Here is a 24,807-nt window from a genome sequence, read left to right on the forward strand (position 1 = left end):
ATGCGCACTTTATATCCTGGCTGCTGTAAATACAAATGTACTAGACTAACAGCATCATGGCACACTCACCCTGAAAACATCAATAATCTTCTCAAATGAATGTGAACATGCATAGAATGTTGATAGGAAGTATTGTCATTGTCAATTTCCCAATAACATTACTGTACTGCCCCTACACAGTATGAGACTGAGAATAGCCAGCACTACAAGTACTGGAATGCTAGCTGTGTTAAGTAAAGATCGTGTATCAGTATGCTGAGGAGTGTGCTCCCAGAAGATGCAGCAGGGGTAGGCAAGCAGTCAATAAAATGTAGTATCTGGGGTAGAACATGTGCGCAGAGTAGCAGCCAGTGCCCCTACCACAACTGGCCCCTTGTAATACAGCAGACGCCGGAGACCACCAACACTTAAGGTATGTGTATAAAAGGTATTGTTTTATTTTGTAATTTTTACCCTCTTAAAGCTGTTAGGTCTCTATGACATAGTACTACAATAATACCTATATGCATGCTTATTTTATATTTATTCCATGTCTAATGTTTTTAACAAATACCAGGACTGCCTTATAGAATTAAAACAAAATACATAGCTACTTACATTAAGTATAGAGTGTGTTACATAAGCGTGGCTCTTTCCCCTCCGCGCCATGTTAACTCTGTAGTCTTCTGCCAAAGCCTGTTTAGCCGAAAAGATACAATTAGGTGCTCCAACAAATTTCAGAGTGCAAGTGTTATTACGTCCCTATTTCAATTTTTTCTCTTCACACTCCCAAGGTGTAAAGCGCGCCTTAAAATATGTCATACTTTCACCGATCTCTCCCTGTCTAAGAACATCATGACTGTGCATATTTCCAGACCCTCAGCGCCACTTTTTACAAGACTCCCATGCTTATCAGTCCATGCCACCTCTCTCCCCACGTAGAAGCCTCGTCGTGTCCTAGACAGGCGGTAAACTCATGGAAATAGAGTTTACGTGTTGCATTTCAATTTTTTCGCTGCACCCACTTAGATGTAAAAAAAAAAAAATGGCGCTTTAAAATGTCATACACTGCCCCGCCTAAGAGTCCCATGTACACATTTCGCGCCACTCTATTACAAACCTGTAGTGCTTATCAGTCCATGCCAGCTGTCTCCCACGTAGAAGCCTCTTCGGGTCTTTACAGTCTTTAGGCGCTGAAAATGTTACATCAGGAAACTTACATTTTAGTTTTGCCGCTCTTATGAAACTCTGGTCCGTCCCGCTCTTTCTGGCTGCAAAAGCATTTTTTCTTCACCAGGTTACAACTCCATGACTGGCTTGCCACCTTTTGTGGAATTTGCACAATCCAGCCCTTTCTGGGCTGTGGTTGCCTATTTTGCAGTTAAAAATATGGCTAGCAGTGCTGCTGAATCCTGTGGATGTTGTACAAGAATACCATGTTCATCAGTCATGCCCGGCACACTCACGCGTAGAGCAAAGCCTCTTTGCATAACACGTCTTTACTTTACGTAGTTTCATTTACATCAGAGACATTCAAATAGGCTGTACATAATGTTGCAACAGGGCCCTTACAGTCTAGGTTTGTGACAACCCCTTACAATGTTAAAGGACCCAGCAGGGGCTTGTTAAACAGCCCCCAGCTGCCCCACATACTGACCCATGTTTACCAGCCCTAACACCTTACTCTCACTTAGAAAGAAGCCACAATTGAACAACAGTTGTCGTTATGTATGTGTTTATTTTATTTTCCTTTTCATAACAGGCATACTTTTAGATCAGAGCCTTCAAAATATTTATTTACTTTTCTTTCATAATTAATGGCACTTACATCAGAGACTTTCAACTTTGGCTGTGCATGATGTTGCACCAGCAACCTTGCAGTTTAGGTTTGTGACAACATATTACAGAGGCTACAGAACCATGCAGTGGTCTGTTACACAGCCCACAGCTGCATTACATCCTGGCCCCCCTGTTTATTATCCCCAGCACATTACTAGCTCATAGAAAGAAATGACAATTGGACAACACTTGTCTTTATTTTTTATTTCATTTTATTTTCCTTTTCAGAACTGGCATCATTTTATATCAGAGACCTTAAAATATTTATTTATTTTTCTTTTCATAATTGGTGTCATTTTACACCAGACACTTTAAAAGTTAGGTTGTGCAAAATATTGCACTGGCAGCCTAGCAGTCTTGGACTGATGGAGGACCGGCCTCCATGTTACAGAACAATGCATGGACATGTTGACCACCCCATGCTGCTGATTTACAAGATGGCCATGTTTATCATTCCCATTACGACACCCTCATGTAAAAAGAAACCATAATTGTATAACACCTGTCTTCATTTATTTTTATTTCATTTTCATAACGGCTCTCATTTCACAGTCCAGACTTTTTAAAATTAGGCGGCAAAATTACTGCCGCAGCAAACCAATGGTCTAGCTTCCCGCCTCTTTTAGGACCAATGGCTTTCCGGCCCTCTGCTGACTATGGCACGCCCCCACGCCTCAGGCCACCACTCAGGAACGCCATCGCCATCAGGAACGCCTCCTATGGGGCTGGCCTATCTCCCAAAAAAGACCCTGCAACACTCTAGGGATCCCATTCCACGGATGGACATCGACGCTGCTCATGCAACACCAGCCTCCCGTCGCACCTACCCGCTGAACATGCCCAGACATGTCTCTGCATGCCCAGACATGTCCCTCCTTGCCCAACAAACATGGCGCACACAGGTAAGTCTCTGCTCATCCATCCCACAACCCTAAACACCCCTATAAGCCCTACTGCCTGCCTTGCCGCTAGCCCTAGCCATGCCCGCACCACCACTCTACACCATTGACACACATACACATCCATTAATTCCCGTGTGAAGGGCACTCACACACATTACCCCTGCCCCCACTTCCTGGATTGCCCCACAGGTGCTGGACTTCCGGCCATGGACTTCCGACCCTGGACTTCTGACCCTGGACTTCCGGCACCAGACTTCCGGGTGGGACTTCCAGGGCAGGACTTCCGGCTCCTACGTCACTTCCGGGGGGCGTTCCCACCTGTCAAAAAATGAATGGTGATGAAAGCTATCATTCTTATACTACTTAAGACTGTTTATTTTAATTTGTTGCAAAATAGGACTGAGCCTTGTTATCTTGCTCTGGTGTTTCCTTGAGTCTATCATATGAGTGAAATGGATGATGTAGTTGGTTTATAGAGAGAGAAACAAGGTTTTCTACAAGTAGTTTTGGATGTATTAGGAGCTATTTATACTGCTATAGGTGCATATTATGTAAACTGAATTCCCATTTTAAATGTGGTATTAATTGTTTATATCTAACAAAGTACATGAAGGAAATATACTTTATGCTTTGGAATATTGTAATGGTTTTAATTAACTGTACAATAAAGAATTTTTCACTTTGCTGCTATAGGTGTCTCAAAGAATGATTTGAAAATTAGACGTTTAAGTACATTGGTGGATAGACATGATTTGAGGACAGCGGAAGCACTAACTCAAATAATTTCTGAACTCATGGGTAGGGTTTTTCAGAACCGCGTAGCATTAGATATCCTTGTAAAGGAAGGCAGTGTTGGCAAACTACTAAAGTATAAAAGGTGTTATACTTTCATTCCTGAGTACAGTCCTGTCAATAACTCTTCAATAATGAATCTAGCTAATATCTCTCTCAAGCTTCAATCTTTTGTAGAGCATGGCATACAGGAAGCTGTAGGATCATCAGTTAGTGAGATAGGAAAGGGTTTTATTAAAGTTGGTGAATGGATTGATAGTTTGGGAGGGGGACTCTATGCCTTATAATCAATCAATCAATCATAGGTTTGTGGAGAGCAACTACTCACCGGAGAGGGTCTCAGGGCACTAGGGGGGAGGGGGACACTAATAATAATTATAATGATTTGTGCAATTATTGTGTTTCTTTTTTAAGATGTCTAGTTAAAAGTTGCAAATATAAAGTTAAAGAGAGATCATTACAGAGGAAATGGTCTGAAATCTACTGGATGGAGAATATCAAGGACTAACCATTGATCATAATGGTTAGTCAAGAATACACTTATATATCTAAAAGGTTTTCAAACTGCTAGTTGAGGAAGAAATGGAAGCGATACCGAAGGAGCATAAAACCAGAGCACCTCAGTCTTTGCTTGATTTACCCTGTACCCACCTATTCATGTGAAAGCTGTTATTTCATCAAATGCATTATGGATATTAGATGACTCTGCTGATAAGTAAAGAATGATATCCTCAGAAAATAATGTAATCTTAGGCATGACTGTTAAAGGAGGCACTATCTGGAGATTATTATGAATTTTTATTGCCAAAAGTTCTATAAAAAGCAAGAATAAAAGAGGGGACAGCAGGCAGCCCTGTCTAGTCCCATGCCTGATCTTAACTACACCAGCCTCTTATTTATTTACCAGAATGTTATCCTCTGAACCTATATAAAGCTCTTTTGCCTTTCTACCCCATTAACGCACAGCCGAACCTCCGCAGAACTAGAAAGCAGCTCCCGAGGTCTTTTGGCAGTACCACCGGCTCAGCTTTTCGGATTCATCATATCATTACGAATGCGCCTTCCACACCACTGGAGCTCTGCGTGAGAGGCAGAACACCAGGGTCTGCCGGAGAAAGGGGGCAGGGCCAGGATAGGTGAATCTGCAGACGTGAGCAGCAGGGCATGGAGCAGCCACTGCCAACCTCCGACACCTAGAAGAGAGATGGTTGACTGTGGAACACTCAAAGTGTAAATTTGCTGTGCGTTCTGTAACTTATTTGGGTCATGTTCTGTGTGGTTATGGGGTAGCTACCAAACCCAAGTTGGTAAAAGTGATCCAAAATGCACCAGGTCCATCTAATGAGGAAGAACATATGTCATTTTTGGGCCTTGTTGAATTCTATGCTAAATGTATTAAGGGTTCGCAAACAGAGTATACCATATCAAACAATTATTGAAGAACAAAGTGAAGTTTGTGTGGTCTGGAAATTGCAAGGCGGAATTTGCAGATATAAAGAAAGCCATTTCTGAAGCGCCATTGTTTAAAGGTTTTGACTCAGAACTTGAGAATGTGGTCACAGTGAATGCCAGTAACAAGAAGTTGGGAGGTGTTTTATCACAGATGGATGGGGAAGGTAAGGAACGTATAAGTGCATACAGCTCACCTGCATTATCCCCAGTAGAAGAGAAACTTTCAGTTATTGCGAAAGAAACTCTCTCCTGTGTGTGGGCTTCGGAACACTTCCAATCTTTTGTTTGGGGCAAATAGTGCTAAATGCATAGTGACCACAAACCTCTTGTAAAATTGTTAACTATGGAAGGTCTTTTAACACATCTGCAAGAATAGCAAGAATGTCAATGTATTTGCAAAATGTTATTTACAAGGTGGAATATGTACCAGGGATAAACAAAGTTTTAGCAGGTTGTCTATTTCACATGCCTACAGAGATGCAGGAGTGTGATACAAATGAATGGGAGGATTTGCACATCACACTTATTCATGATCAAGGTGCCTTTAGACTTAAGGTGGAAGTATGGAATAATGAATATTGTAAGGATAATAAACTGCAACAACTCATTGAATGAGTTGTGCATGGTTGACCTCAGAAATCTATTGTGGATAAAGAATTATGAAACATTTGGGAAATCAGGAATTAATTATCAGTGAGTCATGGTACAGTTCTCAGAGAGTCAAGAAGTGGTACTGGTTGCCAGGGATGGATTTGTGTGCAGAAAGATTAGTGAGAAACCGTACGTGGTGTGATAATTCAGACAATTCGTTATGGATGCTAAACCCCAACAGGTGTGAATCTATTATACTAAAGAATCCTTGGCATACTGTTGCAGTCAATATCATGGGCCCCATTGGTCACTTTCCAAGAATATCATCGCCGTGATGGATTTGTTCTCAAGGTGACCAGTAGTCAAAGTGGTGAAGACAGACTCAGTGGAAGTGTTTACGTTTATTGACAAAACTTTTGTGGACGAAGGATTACCTGTCCAGATAATCAGTGATTATATTGTACAATTCATGTCAACTACGGCTAATAATTATTTTGAAAAGTTGGATGGGAGGCTTAGGACTACCTTGCTATATAAACCCATTGGAGATGGTATGATCGAGAGGTTCAACAGGGTCTTGAAAGCTGCCATACAAATGGCAACTAAGAATGGTGTGGATTGCAAAACTGTATGGACTTATAGGACCATCATTCTTGAGGCTTTGAAGGTGTCTCCTTTTGAAGTTATCAGAGGTATATGTGCCAGAACCAAGTCTAACCCTGAGTGGTTATTAAAGAATTCTGATATGAATGTGCCTGTGGAAGAAGTGAAAAGGAGAGAGGTCAATAAGCATAGTAGGTGTAAGTAAGAAAGCATTTGACTGCAAGAGGGGTTCGGGGAATGGGAAACTAATAAGGGGGACATGGAAGGAAAAAAAAGGTGAAAACCAATTTTCTGGTCCTCTGCAAGTGACAGATGTTTAATGCAATGCTGTCTGCCTCAGTGTTGGATGAGTATGAAACCTCAGAAAAATTGCTGTTCCTAAAGGGCAGCATGGTGTGTATAAAGAAAGTTTTGGGAGTTTGAATCAAAAGTCATTTTCTGATTCGTTCAATGAGATGGAGATTACCAGGAACAAGGAAGTAGACAGTGAGAATGGGGAGGCAGTGGAGGATATGACTAAGGGAGAAACAGAATTGGATTTGATTCAAGGAATGCACCTGTCAGTGATTGTGATATTTCGGGCAATGAGAGTTTCGATAGAGTATAGAACCTCAGAAGAATTGCTGTTCTTGAAGGGGAGCATGCTGAGTATCAAGAACGTTTTGGGAGTTTGGGTCAAAAGACATTTTCTGATTCAGTTAATGAGATGGAAATTACTAGGAACAAGGAAGTAGACAGTGAGAATGAGGAGGCAGTGAAGGATATGACTGAGGGAGAAATAATTGGACTGGATTCAAGGAATGCACCTGTCAGTGATGGTGATATTTCTGGCAACGAGAGTTCCGATCATGGTTTGAAAAAGAAAGGGAAGGAAGTGGAACGTCGCAATAGGAGGGTACCTGCCAGACCCAAATGGATGTCTGATTTTCTGTGCGACACAAGTACATCTTAGAATTCTGTTTTTGTTTTAGAGGGGAAGATGTGCTGTGTTATTATTGTTTTATATTTATTCTGTGTAACTTACTGCACATATGTTTGTTTTTGTAAGGCCTCTTCCATTCCAATAGCTGCTTCACCTGTGTTCTAGATTTTTTCCATCAGAACTTTGGTGGAGTTGCTGGAGTGGAATTACCGAGTCAAGGTGTATTCTCTGAAGCACCGCTGTTTCAACTTCTAATCAATACAACTTGGATTACCTGGATTTCTACTTAATAAGAAACTAATGAAATTAGAAAGTAATGCCCCATTTTTGAGTGGGGAATTTGTAAAAAGTGTAATTCACTGCACCTAGTAGTTTTTACATCCCAGATTATCAGACTTTACCCGATGCTGTAAATGTCTTACCCTCGCCTGGGGCACTTGAAATAGCAGAGTAAAGTCTCAGAAATTGGCCATAAAATGGGTCTGTGCCCACGGCCCCCAAGTCCTTCAGACTGCTCTGTTATGTATTGATTGATTTAATGCAGTTTTCTATTGTGCAACCTTTACCCAAAGGTATCAGAGCGCTTTACAAAAGAACCAGGTAAGTAACAAAAGTTACACAATATAGACTAAACACGTTAACAAGTTACATATATACAGTAACATTTACATAAGATACGCTGATCATGCTAGAAAGTTACATATAAGCAATTACAACGGTAACAAGATGCATATTTATATTGTAAAAATATAAAATGTGTCGGCGTTAGGTTAGAACAGGAGTAAAATACATATTTACAAAGTTGACCTGATGAGAGTGCCAGGTAAATTACAAAAGGAAGACAAATAGACAAAACACTAGCAAGCCACATATATAGTTCCGGGGAAACAATACAGGCTGATCACGCTAACAAGTTACATATATGCAGTTCCAACACTAACAAGTTGCATATTTATATTGTAAAAAATATAAAAGGTGCCGGCGTTATGTTAAAACAGGAGTAAAATACATATTTACAAAATTGGCCTCGTGAGTGCCAGGTAAATTACAAAAGGTACACAAATAGACAAAACATTAGCAAGTTACAGGTAAACAAAACACGCTGATCACACTAACAAGTTACATATATGCAGTAAAAACGCTAACATGTTGCACACTTTTATTAAAAAAATATGAAAGGTGTCACCGTTAGGTTGAAACAGGGGTAAAATACATATTTACAAAGTAAATATGGTTCAAAATGTAGTTCCAAATGCCCCGACTCTACTAAACTTTGTAATCTCTGCATGTGATATGTTTGAATCGAGGTTAACAGGTCGAGATACTCTGATTTAAATGCAGCTATGGGGCTTTCTCCTTTGCTCCGTGTCATCACCTCCATCCAGATCTTCAAAGCGGACCTCAAATCTCTTCTATTCCAAAGACACTTTCAGAACTAATTCCCTCCTTCTCAGACCCCGCCAGGAAGTTCTTTAGTCTTTGTAAATGTGTCTTATATATATATATATTTTTTTTGCACATTCTGTGCTTGTTGTATTTGATATTGTGTTCCTTTTGCCTGCGTTGTTTTGATTCGATGACCTGCTATTTTTCACCAGGAAGTTTTTTAGTCATTGTAAATTTCTCATATATATTTATATTTTTGTTTGTACATTCTGTGCTTGCTGTGTTTGGTATTGTGTTCCTTTTGCCTGCGTTGTTTTGATTCTATGGCCTGCTATTTTTGTTTGTTCCATTATTGTAACAGTTCTCTCATGTAACGTAACTGGTTCTATTGTACAGTGCTCAGACACCTTCGGGTAAAGTCCGCGCTTTATAAAAATGCATTAAATAATATAAAATAAAATAAAATAAATGGTCTTGCTGGCCTCAAATGCACCACGGTTTTCCTACAACACAGGTCGCGTACACCGCTAGCAAGGTGTCTTCTATCGCCCTCTAGGGTGAGCAGTGACGTAACGTGAAAGTCACGTGGCGTACGCTCAGCAGCAATTCAGAGCTGCAGCGCCTTTTCTGCATCACCCAACATGGCTGCACTGGCTCGGCTCCTGCAGGCATTGCACTGCAATGTTGTTAGGTTCACAGCTGGAGCGCCAATAATACGATGTCTGCCACCCGGGGGCACGCAGACTCGCTCCTTTCCTCCCCCCTCCGCAGACTGTCGCTGGACATCCAGCACAATGGCAACGTCTTTGCTTGGCAAGCGCTTCTACAGCACGGAAGCGAAAGGTGACGAAGAGCTACACGTCCGCTACCTGGAGGGGGAGGATCAAGGTAACCACACGCACCCCACCTCACCCTTTAAGTATGCACACTAACTCGCAACCCGAGGTCACTGCACTCCTCTTTCACAGCGAACCCCAGGCAGGGTTGTGTAGTCTCCGCCTGGCCTTACGTCATAGGGAAAGGTCAACTGAGGAAGTGTCACTGCTCCTCTGGGAGCTGTAGTCTTTTAGCAAGGATATCGTGCCTCTGTAAAGAGATGTCACTGTCAGCTGGTCTTCCGCTTTCTAAAAGCGTTTGTAACAGTGTATACAAAATAGGTATCACTTGAAACATGTTGCAAGTTGTTTTAGCAACTTAGTTGTGCCGGTATTTCTAATTTCGTGGATTTCCTGTTGCTTTTGACGGTCGCTCTTTCAAAGTAATTACACGCTTATTTTCTGCGAACTCTCCAATTAAAACATGTTTTTAAATTCCGTGAGAGTTTGTGATATGGGATGGAAATCTCCCTCGTGTTCTTGTCAAAATCTCTTTGGTTGAATTTTTTGTCAAGTCACCGAGGTGCAGGTCCACAGGTCTAAAAACGTAAAGTTTTTACCAAGGGTCAATGCTTTTACAGAACATAACTTTTTGTGGTGTGAGACACAAACTGGTGACGTTTCACTACCATGAAAACGTTTCTTTTTAAGAAATTAAGCCAATTGGAGGGTGTTATAGCCAGAATTTTCAAATACGTCTTCCACAAAGCTGTGCATTCTGCACTTAGTTTTGGTAGGGGGCTTAGCAAATAGCCCGACACTTAAGGATCTGCCTCATTATTGCTCAGGCACATCATTTATCAACAGCAAAAAAACAATGTATGGTCCCATTCTAAATCTACACAAAAGAACCACTGAAGGCACAGCAACATTTTTTTGTGCCACATCACTAAAGTAATGCCTGATACGTGCTCCCATCCTTAAAATGCTATTTATATATCGTATGTCTGTGCGAACTATGGCCGTTTTAAATAGTATACCGGGTCGCATAATGCACATTAATGTTCCTATGCTAATCAAATTCTTTGTGTTATAATAAAAGTACTGCTATATGCATTTTAACATTTAGCTAGATGTTGTTGAAATAGTACAGGATGCTGCTGATGTCAGAGTTAGGATCAAATAATACATTGTACCAGGGCTTTAAGTGGGCCCGGTGCCTCTTGAGCCCAGACCCGGTAGTAATTAAAAACAGACATTGAACGGGCCCTATTCCTTAACTTTACTAGCAATAACCATGATGGATTTCTGAACAATAGCAGTTATCAAGGTTATAGATTCATTTCCTCTTTATAATTCACAAGTTTTACATTCTTAGGGAATGGAGCTGTCTCCAAGATGATATGTTTCTGTATTTTTCGTGTAGCATATTACTTGTGTAAAATGCATACTTTGAACTGAGTCGCCTCTAAGTGTTTATAACTGGCTACAATTTAGAGCTCTGGATTTGTGGCTGAAAGCAGTGTGAGTTTCTCACAGTGCCTGTTAGTGTGTTCAGAGTTCTTGGTCATCAAAGCCTTGGCTTCTGTGCTGAGTGCTCATCGGTCACGTATTTGAGTTGCAATTGTGATTCTGTGCAAATGTGTGTGAAGAAGGTGTTGAACGATAAAACATGCATTCTGTTTAGTTAGCCTCTACTCCTCTTCCATTTTGTCTACCAGCCCCCATTTTGTGTTTCTGCTAGGACTTTTGCAAAGTTAGGAGTTACGTGTTCACTGAAAAGCTGGTTGTGCTGATAATGCTTGCGTGCCAGAGTAGTGGCCTTGCCCTGCCGAAAGGCCAGAGCACACAGATGTTTTATCTATAAGCCCACCAATGCCTGTAACCTCCCTTGCCTATCTACTAAGATGACATGTGTAGGGGTTTATCAGGATTCAACAGTTCAGCATGTAAGCATTATACAAAGGGGTTGTGTAAGGCGATGTGTAAGCATTATGTAACAATGACGAAGTGGTTTCAATGTGTTTCAGGAGGCACCGAAAAGTATAAATGCCATGTTTGAACTTGTACTTGTTAGCCCCCTTGTTCCGGCACCTGCGGTGTGTGAGTGATGAGACTCATCTCATGAGATGTAATAAACCTGTGTTTTGTTCCACTCCAGTGTCGATCCTCATTTAGTGAACTCGTAGACAAAGGGTGGCTCTGCACCAGTAAGACAGATAAGATATCTCACTTCTACAAAGGTACTCAGTTGTCAAAATATTGTCAAGGCAAAAGAAAATGCAGTGATTACAAGCAAGTGGGTGCATTGTGTGTTTAGCAGGCCTGGACGCAGCTTGTGGAGTTACTGAAAAACTCAGAAAGATTCCGCAGAGTTCTGCAAGCAGGTGCAGTGTGCACTGCATGCTTATTTAGAATTTGCTGTGGTTGTTTCTCTGCCAGAATGTAGCTCGTGACGCACAAAAATGGTATGCAGTTGTGGGGAAGGGGGTGATATTGGGAACAGAATTACACGAGGTTAGCTAAACATTGTTCCATCTACATGTCAACAAAACAAACAGTGCAATAATAAACGCTGCTCGCTACCAAATACAGCGGCAGTGCAAGTTCAAAGTTGAGGTGTCCTCCTGCCACTACTTCAATACATTTCAAGGGCAAGTCTGATAACCGCAGCACTCAACATGGCTGCAGGACTCAATGAATTCTCAACATGGCTGCAGGACACAATGAATTCGAGGGTCGCAAAACGCACAGGACAGCCCAAGCACTGCTCTGAAGGACTGCTGCTGTACTTTCTCAGCAGTCATTGTTGCTAATGCTATACAATACATCTGGACACTAGGCAGTCTCAGCAGCACTTGTCAGTGGGCTGCTGCTGTATGTTTAAAGTGGTAGCGCAAGCACTACTCACCTGTCCTGCTATTCCGATCGAAGTGCTTCTCATCGGGACTGCAGCTCTATATTTAAACTCACCGGTAGTAAGCGCTATATAATTTATGTAGTTTCCAGCTACTTACCAGCTGCCCGTGGTTTGGATTAGGCCTGGGCGCCAAAGCAATGTTCCAATGGTGCATGCTGGGGTGGAGCAGATCAGTCACCGGAGACAACACTTATATGGTCTTCCTCCTCATATGGCCCCTCTTCTCACCCCCTTCTGCTGGTGCTGGGGTTGTGTTCTGGAGGGTCTCGGTTGTGCAATGCGAGGAATATATCACACTCTCCAGTCTGTGTCCAAGTGATCCAATGAATCATGGGCAGATTGAGTGAGTTCTACCGAGTAAAGTTATGTTACACACACACATGCTCTCACTGCATCAGTGCAACCTCCTCACCTGCTGCAGGGGCCTGACAATGATCAACACTGGATTCATGCACTCACTTTCAGAGACCAGACAAATAGAAACATCTGAAAAAACAACTGCTGACAGCAACCAGCCACATCTCTACATCTCTGTTATCACTGGGCAGGAAGTTGCTTAATGTTTTAGTAAAGTACGGCTCGCCGCACAGCCACAAGTTCAGGAGGAGAGAGAGGGGTGAGCAGTGAACTCCTTTATGTGGTGGATGGCAGAGTTTTTGCTGACCTCCGCGTTCAAAGCAGAGTGAGCAAAACTCTGCAATTTCCGCTGGCGGAGCGGAGATCACTGCCCACCCCCAGAGTTTAGGTTCTGAGGAGGAAAGAGAGGAAGTGTAAGAGATGCATATAAATGAGATGCAGAGAGAAAAAGGTTGTACATGTCTAACAGAACTAACACAATGGCAGTGACTTAGTATCGTCACTGGAGTGTAAAGCAGAGTTCTACGCCAACTCCATCCTATAAGCCCCCAACAGCACGAAAGCGTTGTTTGAAAAGAGTCAGGGAGCTGTCCCCCCCCAGACTGTCTTGGCAACAAGATAATAGCGTCACAGGATCTGTGCAACAAAATAGCTTGCCACTTTACAGAAAAAGTGGCAAAGATTGTTGACAGACTCCAAGGTCACGAGCTTAGTGACCACGTCCTCTCACCACAAAAGGCGGAAGGGGATCTATACCAGCCAGCTACCCTGGAAAGGTTCCCAGACCTTAAGGATTGCACTTTTAACAATCTGATGCATAGTGTCTCCTCAGGTTCACCGGAAGACCCCTTGCCGGTAAAAATCTGGAAGACATATGGTCTTCCAACCCTTCCCTGGCTGCAACGCATCTGCAACCAGTCCTTCGAGGAGGGATCGGTCCCAGATGGCTGGAAGCAGGCGGTGGTGACACCCCTGTTAAAAAAAACCTCCCTGGACCCCGCCAAAGCGGAAAGTTTCAGACCCATCTCCTTCCTGCCCTTCCCGATCAAGATCCTGGAACGGGCAGTGGGTGGGGTACTATCCGGCTTCCTGGAGGAATACCAGTTGCTGGCTAGAGATCAGTTTGGATTCCGCCCAGCACACGGGACGGAGTCGGCACTGACTCTGATGCTGGACAAACTGATAATGCGGGCCGACAACGGGAATGTCACGGTTTTGGTGCTTCTCGATATGTCGTCAGCATTCGACACGGTAAACCACACCATCCTGCTAGGAAGACTGGAGATAATGAGGGCGCGGGGATGCGCACTACAGTGACTGTGGTCCTATCTTACAGGGCGACAGCAGGTGGTTACACTGGCACCCTATTCCGCCCTCAAGACGCCAGTAGCTCATGGGGTCCCACAGGGGTCAGCCATCAGCCCCATTCTGTTCAATGTATATCTGCAGCCTCTCCTCCCCCTCATTAAATCATTTGGGGTAGAGGTGGTTAACTATGCAGATGATACACAGCTGGCTTTTTCCCTGGAAGGGAAAAATGCAGTCTCGATGGACACATTCCAAGAATGCATGCGACATACAGCCAGCTGGCTCCGGAAGAACTCACTGCAGTTCAACGGGGAAAAAACAGAGGTGCTGTACTGCGCTCCAGTAGGGCTAACGAAGCACCTACCGATGGAGTTCAGGCTCACTCCGGAGGAGGAGTCAGTGACCCCGTCTGACACATTAAGAAATCTAGGGGTTCTGCTCGACAGAAACCTACAAATGGAGTCACAGGCCAACAAGACAGCCGGCCTGTGCTTCGGTCTGTTACGGATGCTGCGTCAACTTCTCCCGATCCTTCCAGATGATAAACGCTCACTGGTGGTGAAAAGCATTGTGCTGAGCAGGCTTGACTATTGTAACTCCCTGTATTTGGGGGCTCCCCAGTTTGTTATTGACAGGCTGCAGAGAGTACAGTCGGCTGCGGTCAAACTGGCCCTAAAGAGGAATCGTAGTGCCTCATCAGCCCAGGCCTTACGGGACCTGCGCTGGCTGCCGGTCAAAGAGAGGGTACAGTTTAAATCTTTGTGCCTGGTATTCAAAGCGATACACGGCTTGGGCCCAGTCCCACTGCAGGGCTTTTTCTCCTGGTACCGGCCACAGAGACATCTCCGCTCGGCGGGAGCTGGCCTGCTGGAAGTTCCAAGATATAAGAGGTCCAGGCTGGGGGGCAGGGCCTTCCGGGTGGTCGCGGCCGCCTCTGGAATGAACTTCCGCTGAGTATCAGACGGAGCGAGTCCCTCATGAGCTTCAGAGGTAGTCTGATAACCTGGCTCTTTCCATCCTGCTAGTGTATCTCTGTGCTCACCTCCTTTTCATCCGAGGTTGATGGTTTAAATCAAAAGCGCCAGGATACCCGTAGGGTGACAGCATGCGCTATACAAAAGCAAAATACAATACAATACTTAGACCATTACCTCTTCCATAGCTCTCACTAATGTTTAATTCGCCATCTCAATATCAAAATTGACACATTTTCAATACTATTTACAACAAAATTGTTGTTAATCATGTTTCTTAACCTCTTCACTGCGGCGCAAATTCCGCAGTAGTACTGGGACATTCCATTCGCAGGCGTGGCTTGGGCGGCCCCCGGCCGTCGTACGCACACGCCCACCGTGACTCATGACGGCCGGGGCCGCATGAGCACGGAAGAGGTTAAACAGTTAACAGCCATTAAAAAGCTAATAGGCCCAGTTGGATTTAGGTGTAAGTCAGTTGTGTGCCTATGTGTGTGTGTGTGTGTGTGTGTGTGCATATATATATATATATATATATATATATATATATATATATATATATATATATATATATATATATATATATTGCGCGCTCGCTCCTCCTCCATTCCGGTCTCGGAAAAGCACTCATGGGGACTTCTGCAATTTTCAAAATACTTTAATTCATGTACGGGAAACATGAAAAACATGACGCGTTTCGGCAATGCCCTATTCAAATGTTTTCATAATACGTGCCGAAAAGCAGCAAACTTTAAATTACGTAACGTGAACCACATGACCAGTTGATACATCAAAATCAACAAAGGACTATTCAGTTATGGTATTAGGCGCCATATTGTAATGTTTGCTTTGTAACTTTATCCAGTCTCCTTTGCACAAGTGTGGATTATATTTATACATCACAACGTGTCATCCATTTCCCCATGTCGAGAAAGTAAAAAAGACAAAATCGGAACATCACAAAACATTGCGCCGTGTATCGCCATTGCCCGATGCCTCCTCCTAAGACCTCATATTGCGCCGTGTATCGGCCAAAAGTTTCGGATAATGCCATACTGTTACTATAGTCAATTGATCCACATTTACATGCACATTACAGATATCGCAAATTATATTCACTTAAACTGAATTCCCCTTAGCCTTCAGTCCCCAAGATGAACTGCCAACTCTTCACCTATATTCATACCATTGGGAGCCTTTGTTCCCAGATAAATAATGTACCTTGATTCCAGCCTACAGAGTTTTCTGATTCTGTCACATACCCTCACACTCATAGGGACATGGTCCAAACCATAATAATGTAATAGCTCGCTATTACTGTTGTGTTTCTCAGAAAAATGTCTTGTGACGGGGTAGGTGACATCTCCCTTCGCTATAACCCGCGTGTGTTCCAAAATTCTTATCTTTACTAGACGGATAGTGCTACCGATGTAGCGCAAGCCACATGGGCATTGCAAGCAATACACCACATAACTGGTGTTGCATGTGAGAAACTTGTTTATTGATTTAGGTTTAACAAGACCAATCACCAACAAGCATTGGAAATGCAATAGGTCTCGCATTAGGAAAGTTTGAGCTATTGGTCTTATAAATTATTTATTTATTTATTTATGTGTTTGTTAAAATAGCTAAATTAATAGCTCTGTCATTTACAATGCCAATAGTTATAACTTTCGCAAATGTGACACCTATAGCATTTGTAATGCAACATGTTTTTTATTTACGTGACTTAGATGTATTAATATTACAAATAACAATGGCTTTTATTTTTTTTGTTAAATTAATTGTTAAATAATTTATTTAATTTGTAATGGAAATAGCTTAAACTTTTGTAAATAACTTTTGTGAAGATTATATTCAGTGTTTTTTATTGTGACGAATATCCAAGAACAGAAGTGAAATATTAACATCTTTTTTGTGATTTGTAATAAAGCTTGAAAGCTTGAAAACAGCTTGAAACAGTGTCGCCTGTCGTGAACTGAGGGCTGTAACTCACTGTGTAATGCACTATGTAAAGGCGACCACAAAATACTCTACCCGTGCCTAAAAAACACATGAATGTGTCTTTCCATAATGCAACTGGCGCTCATGTAATGCGCTCCGATATCTTGGGGTCGAGTTCAAGCAGTATAAAAACTGCAAAAACAAAAAAAGATAATAAGTGGCTGACGTGGGATTCGAACCCATGCAGCTAGAGTAAAAAGGTCACTGGCGTGCAAAAATACAAGGGCTGAATATACGGTGCTCAACTACTAGGAGTGGCCCGGCTATGCCTCAAGAGGGTGTGGCTTAACGGCCAGATCAGCCGACTTTGAAGCTGCGGATCCAGGTTCGAGTCTGGCTAGAGGCTCAACATCAGTGTGATTCTGGGCAAACCACTTATTCTACCCGTGCCTAAAAAACACATGAATGTGTCTTTCCATAATGCAACTGGCGCTCATGTAAAGCGCTCCGATATCTTGGGGTTCAGTTCAAGCAGTATAAAAACTGCAACAACAAAAAAAGATAATAAGTGGCTGAGGTGGGATTCGAACCCATGCAGCTAGAGTAAAAAGGTCACTGGCGTGCAAAAATACAAGGGCTGAATATACGGTGCTCAACTACTAGGAGTGGCCCGGCTATGCCTCAAGATGGTGTGGCTTAATGGCCATATCGACCGTCTTTGAAGCTGAGGATCCAGGTTCGAGTCTGGCTAGAGGCTCAACATCAGTGTGATTCTGGGCAAACCACTTATTCTACCCGTGCCTAAAAAACACATGAATGTGTCCCTCCATAATGCAACTGGCGCTCATGTAAAGCGCTCCGATATCTTGGGGAGGAGAAATGCGACACTGTGGGCAGGGGAGGGGCGGAGCGGGGAGAGCGGCATGAGGGTGTGAAGCAGCAGGGGCCTTTGAAGTGAAGCTAAGCTTCACTTCAAAGGTGTGGGAGGAGTGCTGCTGGTGATTGACTGGCGATTTGATGATGTGCACGCGCATGCATTGACCTAAAAGCGCACGGGCACAGCATCAAATCGCCAGTGAAATCGCCAGTTAGGTAAACTCTCGATAAGCCCCTATATATCTCGCTCCCGCTCAATGCGCATGCGCATTGAGATAGGTCGCTCGACCTAAAAAGGAGAGTGTTCTCCTACTACCCACACAGGCCTTGCATTTTTCACAAGGAAAGAAACCCCTAAGCTCCCTTAGGGTTCCTATTTGTTTCTACTTCTGTGTGTAAATGGCTTTGTACCAAGCTATCCCTTAGTGACCTGGCTTTCCTAAAAGTGATCAGTGGGGCACAGGGGATATCTGAACCAATAACATTGTCCGTTTTCAACATATGCCAATTCCTACTCTTGATCTTCCTCAGTTAATTGCCATCACTTGAAAAAGTAGTCCCCATCCTGAATTTATTCTTTCCTGTCTCATTCCTCTGTTTGTTCTTTTTTTATTTGTTTAGCAAGGTACCTCTCAATATATTCCTCACCTTGTTAAGGGTCATATCCAGGAATTCCCTGTTGTAACCTCTGACGGCGAATCTGTTTACACTTTCTTTGGCTGCTATCTCAAAATCAGTCTTTCTGGTGCTGTTACATTTCAATCTTAGAAATTCCCCATAAGAGATATTTCTATCCAATCCAGGGAGGTGATTACTGGCCGCATGCAATATAGAATTGCCAGCCGTAGGTTTACGGTAAAGGGATACATTCACTTGATTATCATTCACACTAACCTTTTGATCTAAGAAATTTACTGTGTCAGAGCTAATATTACCACTAAACTCCAAATTCACAACATTTCAGTTTAGACTGTTAATAAAGTCAGTAGCTGATTCAAGCGACCCATCCCAAATTATACAAAGGTCGTCTATGTTCCGGTACCAGGAGATAACCTTGCTTATATCAATGACTCGTGGGGCTTTGGACACCTATTCCTCCGACCAGCCCTCGAACAAGTTTGCGTAACTGGGGGCGATGCAGGTTCCCATCGCTGTACCAGACACCTGATGGTAAACAAAATTCAGTGAATTGGAGAATCATTAAATTGTGTTCTGTAAATTTCAATGGTTTTTTCTTCAAGAAGAGTGCCACAGCTTCCAAGCCATGTTCATGCCTGATCTTTGTGTATAGACTAGTGATGTCCAACGCAATGAGTTTGTACCCAGGAGCTCATTGTTGTTTCTCAATATGCATCAAGAAATCCTGTGAGTCTTTGATATACGCAGGTAAGGTCCTAACTAATGGAAAAAGGAATGAGTCAATAAAAAAAGACCCATTTTCTGTTAACCCTCCCTGGGAGAAAACAATTGGTGTCAAACGCCTTCTCAGCATACAAAGTTATCACTATTGTGGGATCTAGTTTAATAGCTGCATTATCAAGGACATGACATAACAAGCGAGTATTGTCATTCAACATACGATTTTTAGAAAGCCGGAGTTGTGAGTTACTTATCAAATGTGGGAGAATTGTGTTGAGTCTTGTTGTTAAAATTTTCGCATAAATGTTACAGTCAACTTTGATGAGAGATATTGGTCTATAACTTTTGGGTAATAGGGGATCCTTCCCTTCTTTAGGGATAACAATTATCTTAGCCTCTGTCATGGAGTCTGTTGTAAATCCTTTATTTGCTATATTATCAAATACTTTTAACATAGTCGTTTGTAATAAGTCTGAAAATGTCTTATAAAAATCGGCTGTGAAACCGTCAGGTCCCGGAGCTTTATTGTCTTTCAGGGATTTAATAGAATTTGTCACTTCCATTGCGCTTATTGGTTTCCCTAAAGCTAATTTATCTGTTTCTTTCAATTGAGGCAAGTTCAGTTTGTATGGAATGCATTAATCTAATTTAAATTCTTGATTGTTTTTATATAGGTCTTCATAGAAGGATTTAAAGGTGTCCTTTTGTTTCCTATGTGATTGATTATTGGTATCCATGATAGACGAGATAACGTTTTGGTTCTGTTTGTGCTTAAGATAGGAAGCTAACATTTTACCTGCTCTGTTGGCTTCGCAGACTTTAAGGGCCTTACATTTGTTTATCCAGACTCCTGCACGTCTACTCAGAATTTTATTGTATTCATATCTTTTGTGTTAGGAGGTTAAGAATATTATTATCATTTAGCGAATTGGTATTGGAGGACTCCAGGCATTTAATTTCATGTTCTACCTTAACTAATTCAGTATTAAGGTTTTTATTGATTCTTGTTTTAATTTCGATGATGAATCCCCTAATGTTTGCCTTCAGTGCATCCCAGAGGGTGTTTACGTTAGTCTCAGGAAGATCATTATGCTTAAGCTAATCTGTAATTGCCTCTTCAATTTTCTTTTTGTCTTCAGGGTCTACTAGGATATCGTTATTAAAACGCCACCTTTTGGTTGAGGGTTCATTATGACTACCAGCTAATTTAGCTCTGATACATGAATGATCGGACACTAACTTGGGCAAGATGTCAGTTTGATCAATTAGGTGTGTGAATGATCCGGAAATAAGTATGTGGTATATTCTAGTGTACGAGTTATGTGAGGCAGAGTAAAATGTGTCATCCCTAGAGTGTGTGTGTGTGTATGTGTTGAAGGCGCCAAGCATCTTTAAGGTTACACTTAATACATATTTTTTTAACTATGTTATTCGATCTTGTAACATGATATTTACATGTAGATTGGCAATCAATTACTGGATATAACAGGATGTTGAAATCTCTGCCAACTATGATGAGATCGTCCTGGGGCAGATTTTTTATAGTGCTTGAAATATCCCCCCAAAATTCGGGATCGTCCATATTAGAGCCATATATATTTACGACATGTATGGGGTCTTTCCCTTTCTTCAGGTGTGTGATCAATAATCTACCTTAATTGTCATGTGATTGTGATTCCAGGGATCTATTGGCTTTCCTTGCTAGTAGGGTGATTATTCCATTCTTATCATGATCCGCTGGCGAACATGAAACTTGTGATATCCATTTATGCTTAATAAAAGTAACATCGTCCCCAGATAACTTTGTTTCTTGTAATAGTATAATATCCCCTTTAGATTTGGCTAAGTAGTCAAAAACATTTTGCCATTTGATTGGATGGTTAAGCCCTTTCACATTTAAAGAGACAATGTTGAGATCTTCTGTAATATTATATGTCTTGGTTTGAGCCATTACATATGTAAGTGAAGGTAAAATGATTTAGTCTCACGTGGGTTGTATATGGTATATTGAATAGCAGCATAACAGGTAGATTGTCTCTAAGTAAACATTAGATGCATAAAGATTACTTGTATTGAATGCAAACATTATAATTGCTCTGACAGCATTGATGAAATAATCAGTACATAGGAACTCTTATACACAAACTATGTAGTGAGAAGTGCAATGAGAAGCATGTCAAAAGCAAAAATGAAAAGGAAGAAAAAGATAGAAAGAGAAAAAATAAAGACAATAGACAACTGAGAATACCCAAGGTACAATCCAAGAACACCCATTCTCATTCCGCAAAGCTTGGGGATCCCCAAAAGCCCTCACCACTCCCCCCACCCTCCCCTGCATACCTTGAATGTCAGAGCTGCGATGGTAGGAGCGTCAAACTGTCAATCGGTGAAATACTTTTCCTAATATGGTTAACCCATTCAGTGTGTATCATATTAAAAAAGCAGGTTTTATGTTATAGGGCAAAACTATGCACTATAGTAATTTAGCACGTGTAAATGCTAGGAAAAAAGCATAAACATAATTGCTCATACAAGACATGAAAAACGAATAAAACTGAGGGAAAAATGCGATGCCAATTATTTAAACACATTAGAAAAAAATATATACTGACAGTAGGCGACCTTTATGCTAGAGAGACCGATCTGTGTTTGAAAAATTGATCTTATTAGCCCCTACTAATACATAATTGACTATGTGAATGCGTAATAATGTATATGGATAACGACCACATTATAAGCGACATAATGCACACATGGGTATTTAAGTGATAACCATCAAGTACGACAATTTACTCATTAAGCTCTGAGTGAGCAACAATAGTTTGCAAGCTTTATGAATAAGAGGAGATGAAGAGATATAAAGATTACATGAACATGCATATGAGGCAAAAGGCCTAAATGGTATATGCAAAGGATATCATGACTTCCTTTTATTGGAAAAGGAATAAGTAAATGTAAATGTAGTATACTTGTAAAGCGCACAGCTGCCCCAGCAACGGGGCGTCCCGGCGCTGTATAACTCTGGGGAACCCGTCCTGGCTTTCCCTGTGGGATGGTCCCTTGCTGGGAGTCCCCAAGGTGGAGCCAGGCATCCCCGGAATTGGTGGGGCCGTTGTGGAGATTAGGCAAGCTAATGCCCAGAGTTGCCGAGTGGAACCCCTGATTAGAGTAAGCAGCGAAGCGAGAATTATCGAGTCCGCTGACCAAGATCCACGACCCTGCCGCGTCGGGGATTGAACCCTGGTCCCAGGCTGACTTCTGCTCTCAGGCCTGCCGCCTCTAACCAGTGAGCCACACTACTCCACTCCAGTGAGGTCCATGTCCTGAGTGGACGGGCCATCTAGAAAATTTGATAAGTCTTTATGATCCATAAAATAGCAATGTCTCCTATTTTCTATGATTCTAAATTTGGCAGGACCAGCTAAAGAAAACAGAATATTTTTATCTCTTAATTTGTCTGGTAGGATAAGGAAGCATTTTCTAGTATCTACTGTAGGTTTAGAGTAGTCCTGTGTGAATTTTTTTTGACAGTTCCAAGTAATCTGTCAGTTTTTACGGGCAAAGTTGAGATTGGCTTCTGTATGTTGGTATCTCAATGGTGTGCAGATGATAGGACGGGTTGTTTGCTGTGAAGAAGAATTATAAGCCAGAATTTTGTGTGCTCGGTCCAACTCTAGGTTATTAGCAAATTTCATGTCCTTGATCTGAGGTATCCAGTTCTCCAGGAAGGCTATGCATGATTCTTCAGAGTCTTCTGAGCCTTCAGGAACACCAAACATTCTAATGTTGCCTCTCCTGTATCTATCTTCAAGTTCAGCTACTTGTTTCTTTAGATTGGTGGTCATATCCCTAAGAGATGTTATCTCTTTGCTGGCTTGAAGGGAAGCGGCCTCTACATCGCTGATTCTTTGTTCTGCAGCTTCTATTTTAGAGTTGATTGTGTTCATGTCAGCCCCTATGGCCTTTAGTTCTAGCTGCATAGCGTCTGCATTTTGTTTGGTGGATTTAGCTAGATCCTGAACATCGGCTAGCTTTTTGGGAATAATTTCCATTGTGCTGTTTATATCCGCTTTGGCCTTGATGGGAGAGTCGGACAGTGAGGGATTACCTTTGTTTCTTTTTTTTGAATTTTGGACTCCTTTTCTGCCATAGTGAAGGTCTTGTAATGATGGGATGAAATCCTTATTGTGTTGGTAATGCTAGCGCTAGTGTTAGTGTTAGGAGTTGAACTTTGTTAGTGAACAAAACTTATAGCTGTATACCAGCACACTTGGCCTGTACCGGATAGAGAAATGGTGGTACACGTCCTGAATCAGTTGCTAGCATTAAGATAGTTCGTAGAATGTATCGTACGTTATTGCGCAAGGAATTAGCTGACCTTTTGGGTGTACGAGTTGTTCCCTGTTAATGAACAAAGGTGTATGGCTATCTGAGAAATCCTCTTTGGTTAGCTGACTGCTCTATTGTGCACAATGTGTACATAAACCCCTCTAAACACAGGAATCACTTCCTATCCAGTTCCGGTAGTCAGGACAAGCAAGCCTGGTTGTTGGAATATTCACATGCAGATCAGCTGTATAGCATATAATATTGTTTTTACCCCAATGATAAAAACTGCAGTCCCACAGATATTTGGATGTCTGTCAGATGTTAGTTGATGTTTTCAAAGATGGGGAATGACACCTCAAAAGGCTGACCTCTATGAAGATTGTAGAGGGTACCATCACATTGCAGGATAAACAGATGTGAAACCGATAATAACAGTGAAGCGCCCCAGCTTGGTGTGACAGAAAGGGGTCAAATCGAACTCTACCTTACAGCAGATTCAGACGGCAATATGACAAATCAAAAGTGCCGAAAACTGAGATCCCGGTGCCATCTTAGGGTCAGGCTCTGTTCACACAAAGATCGCAGTGGAAACGAAATAGGTCCCGCACTGAAGATCCCCTCAAATTCAGCAGTCACTGCATCAACAACAATTGAATAAAACGCCTAGACTTCACCACGCAGCCCACCGGAGGAGGTATGATGCTCCTTGTACTCCTCACATAGCCGCCATTTTAGGGTCAGGCCTTGTTAATCAATGATCACTGCAAAGTTCAAATCATAGCTCTAAAGGTGATAATACCTTAACAGAAGATGGGTCCGGTCAGATCTCCAAGGAGCGGGTGCTCGATAGGGCAATCAGTGTTGTTACTGTTCCTCTGAAAATAGCCGTTTTATTGTTGCTCGTCATCCGCCATTTTGATCCGTCGCATTTCTACAATAGGCGGAGTTACGGTCAATAAATTTGCTCAAACCAGCACATTATGTTGCTGAACGATGACACCCACAGGAGCAGCGCTCCATCAGGAACCAAAGCCTGGTGTTCTGATGTGTAGTCGGTCACAGGAACTCCGGAATCCAAGCATGTAGACTCCATATTCGACAGAGAGAGACGGGATCAGGCAGCCATCGGCTCTGCCGTCCAAGCCAAGCCCCCTCTTGGTTGCATTTTCAGACAATTAATGCATTACAGTTAAAAAAAACACCCAAAAAGTCTGTAGCCCTACTTTGGTGCTTTGTGGTATATTTCTTTCCTCTACCATGTATTAGCACATTGGAATGTTGAGCGCTCTATTGAAGACAATGACTGGTAAAAGCCCGAAGCATCAACATGACCGGAGCCTGAGGAGGTTTGAACCCCCAGAGGCTCTGTGAGGCCTCTATTTTACAAATTCAAACATTCTGCCCTCTAGGGGTGGAATTTTCTAATAGCCTTAGAGCCCTCCGTAGCGGAATCTATCGA

At 42.3% G+C, this 24,807-nt stretch overlaps 1 protein-coding gene across 3 annotated transcripts in view; it reads left to right on the forward strand.

Moving 5' to 3' along the window:
* Positions 1 to 273: 273 nt before the first annotated feature.
* The window catches only part of AUH (AU RNA binding methylglutaconyl-CoA hydratase), a 789,095-nt gene continuing 764,561 nt past the window's right edge, over positions 274 to 24,807 (forward strand). The window contains exon 1 of one of the 3 annotated variants that reach the window (XM_078675624.1): positions 274 to 412. Coding sequence is in view for 2 of the 3 variants with exons in the window: in XM_078675622.1 (XP_078531748.1) it covers positions 9,108 to 9,354 (247 nt within the window). In the remaining variant the exon portion in view is untranslated. Of the gene's footprint in view, positions 413 to 9,056; positions 9,355 to 24,807 lie in introns of those variants that run through there. The other 2 variants (XM_078675622.1, XM_078675623.1) reach the window with 2 other exon arrangements.

The sequence above is a fragment of the Lissotriton helveticus genome, chromosome 2_1 (genome assembly GCF_964261635.1).
Source record: "Lissotriton helveticus chromosome 2_1, aLisHel1.1, whole genome shotgun sequence".
Lineage (NCBI taxonomy): Eukaryota > Metazoa > Chordata > Amphibia > Caudata > Salamandridae > Lissotriton > Lissotriton helveticus.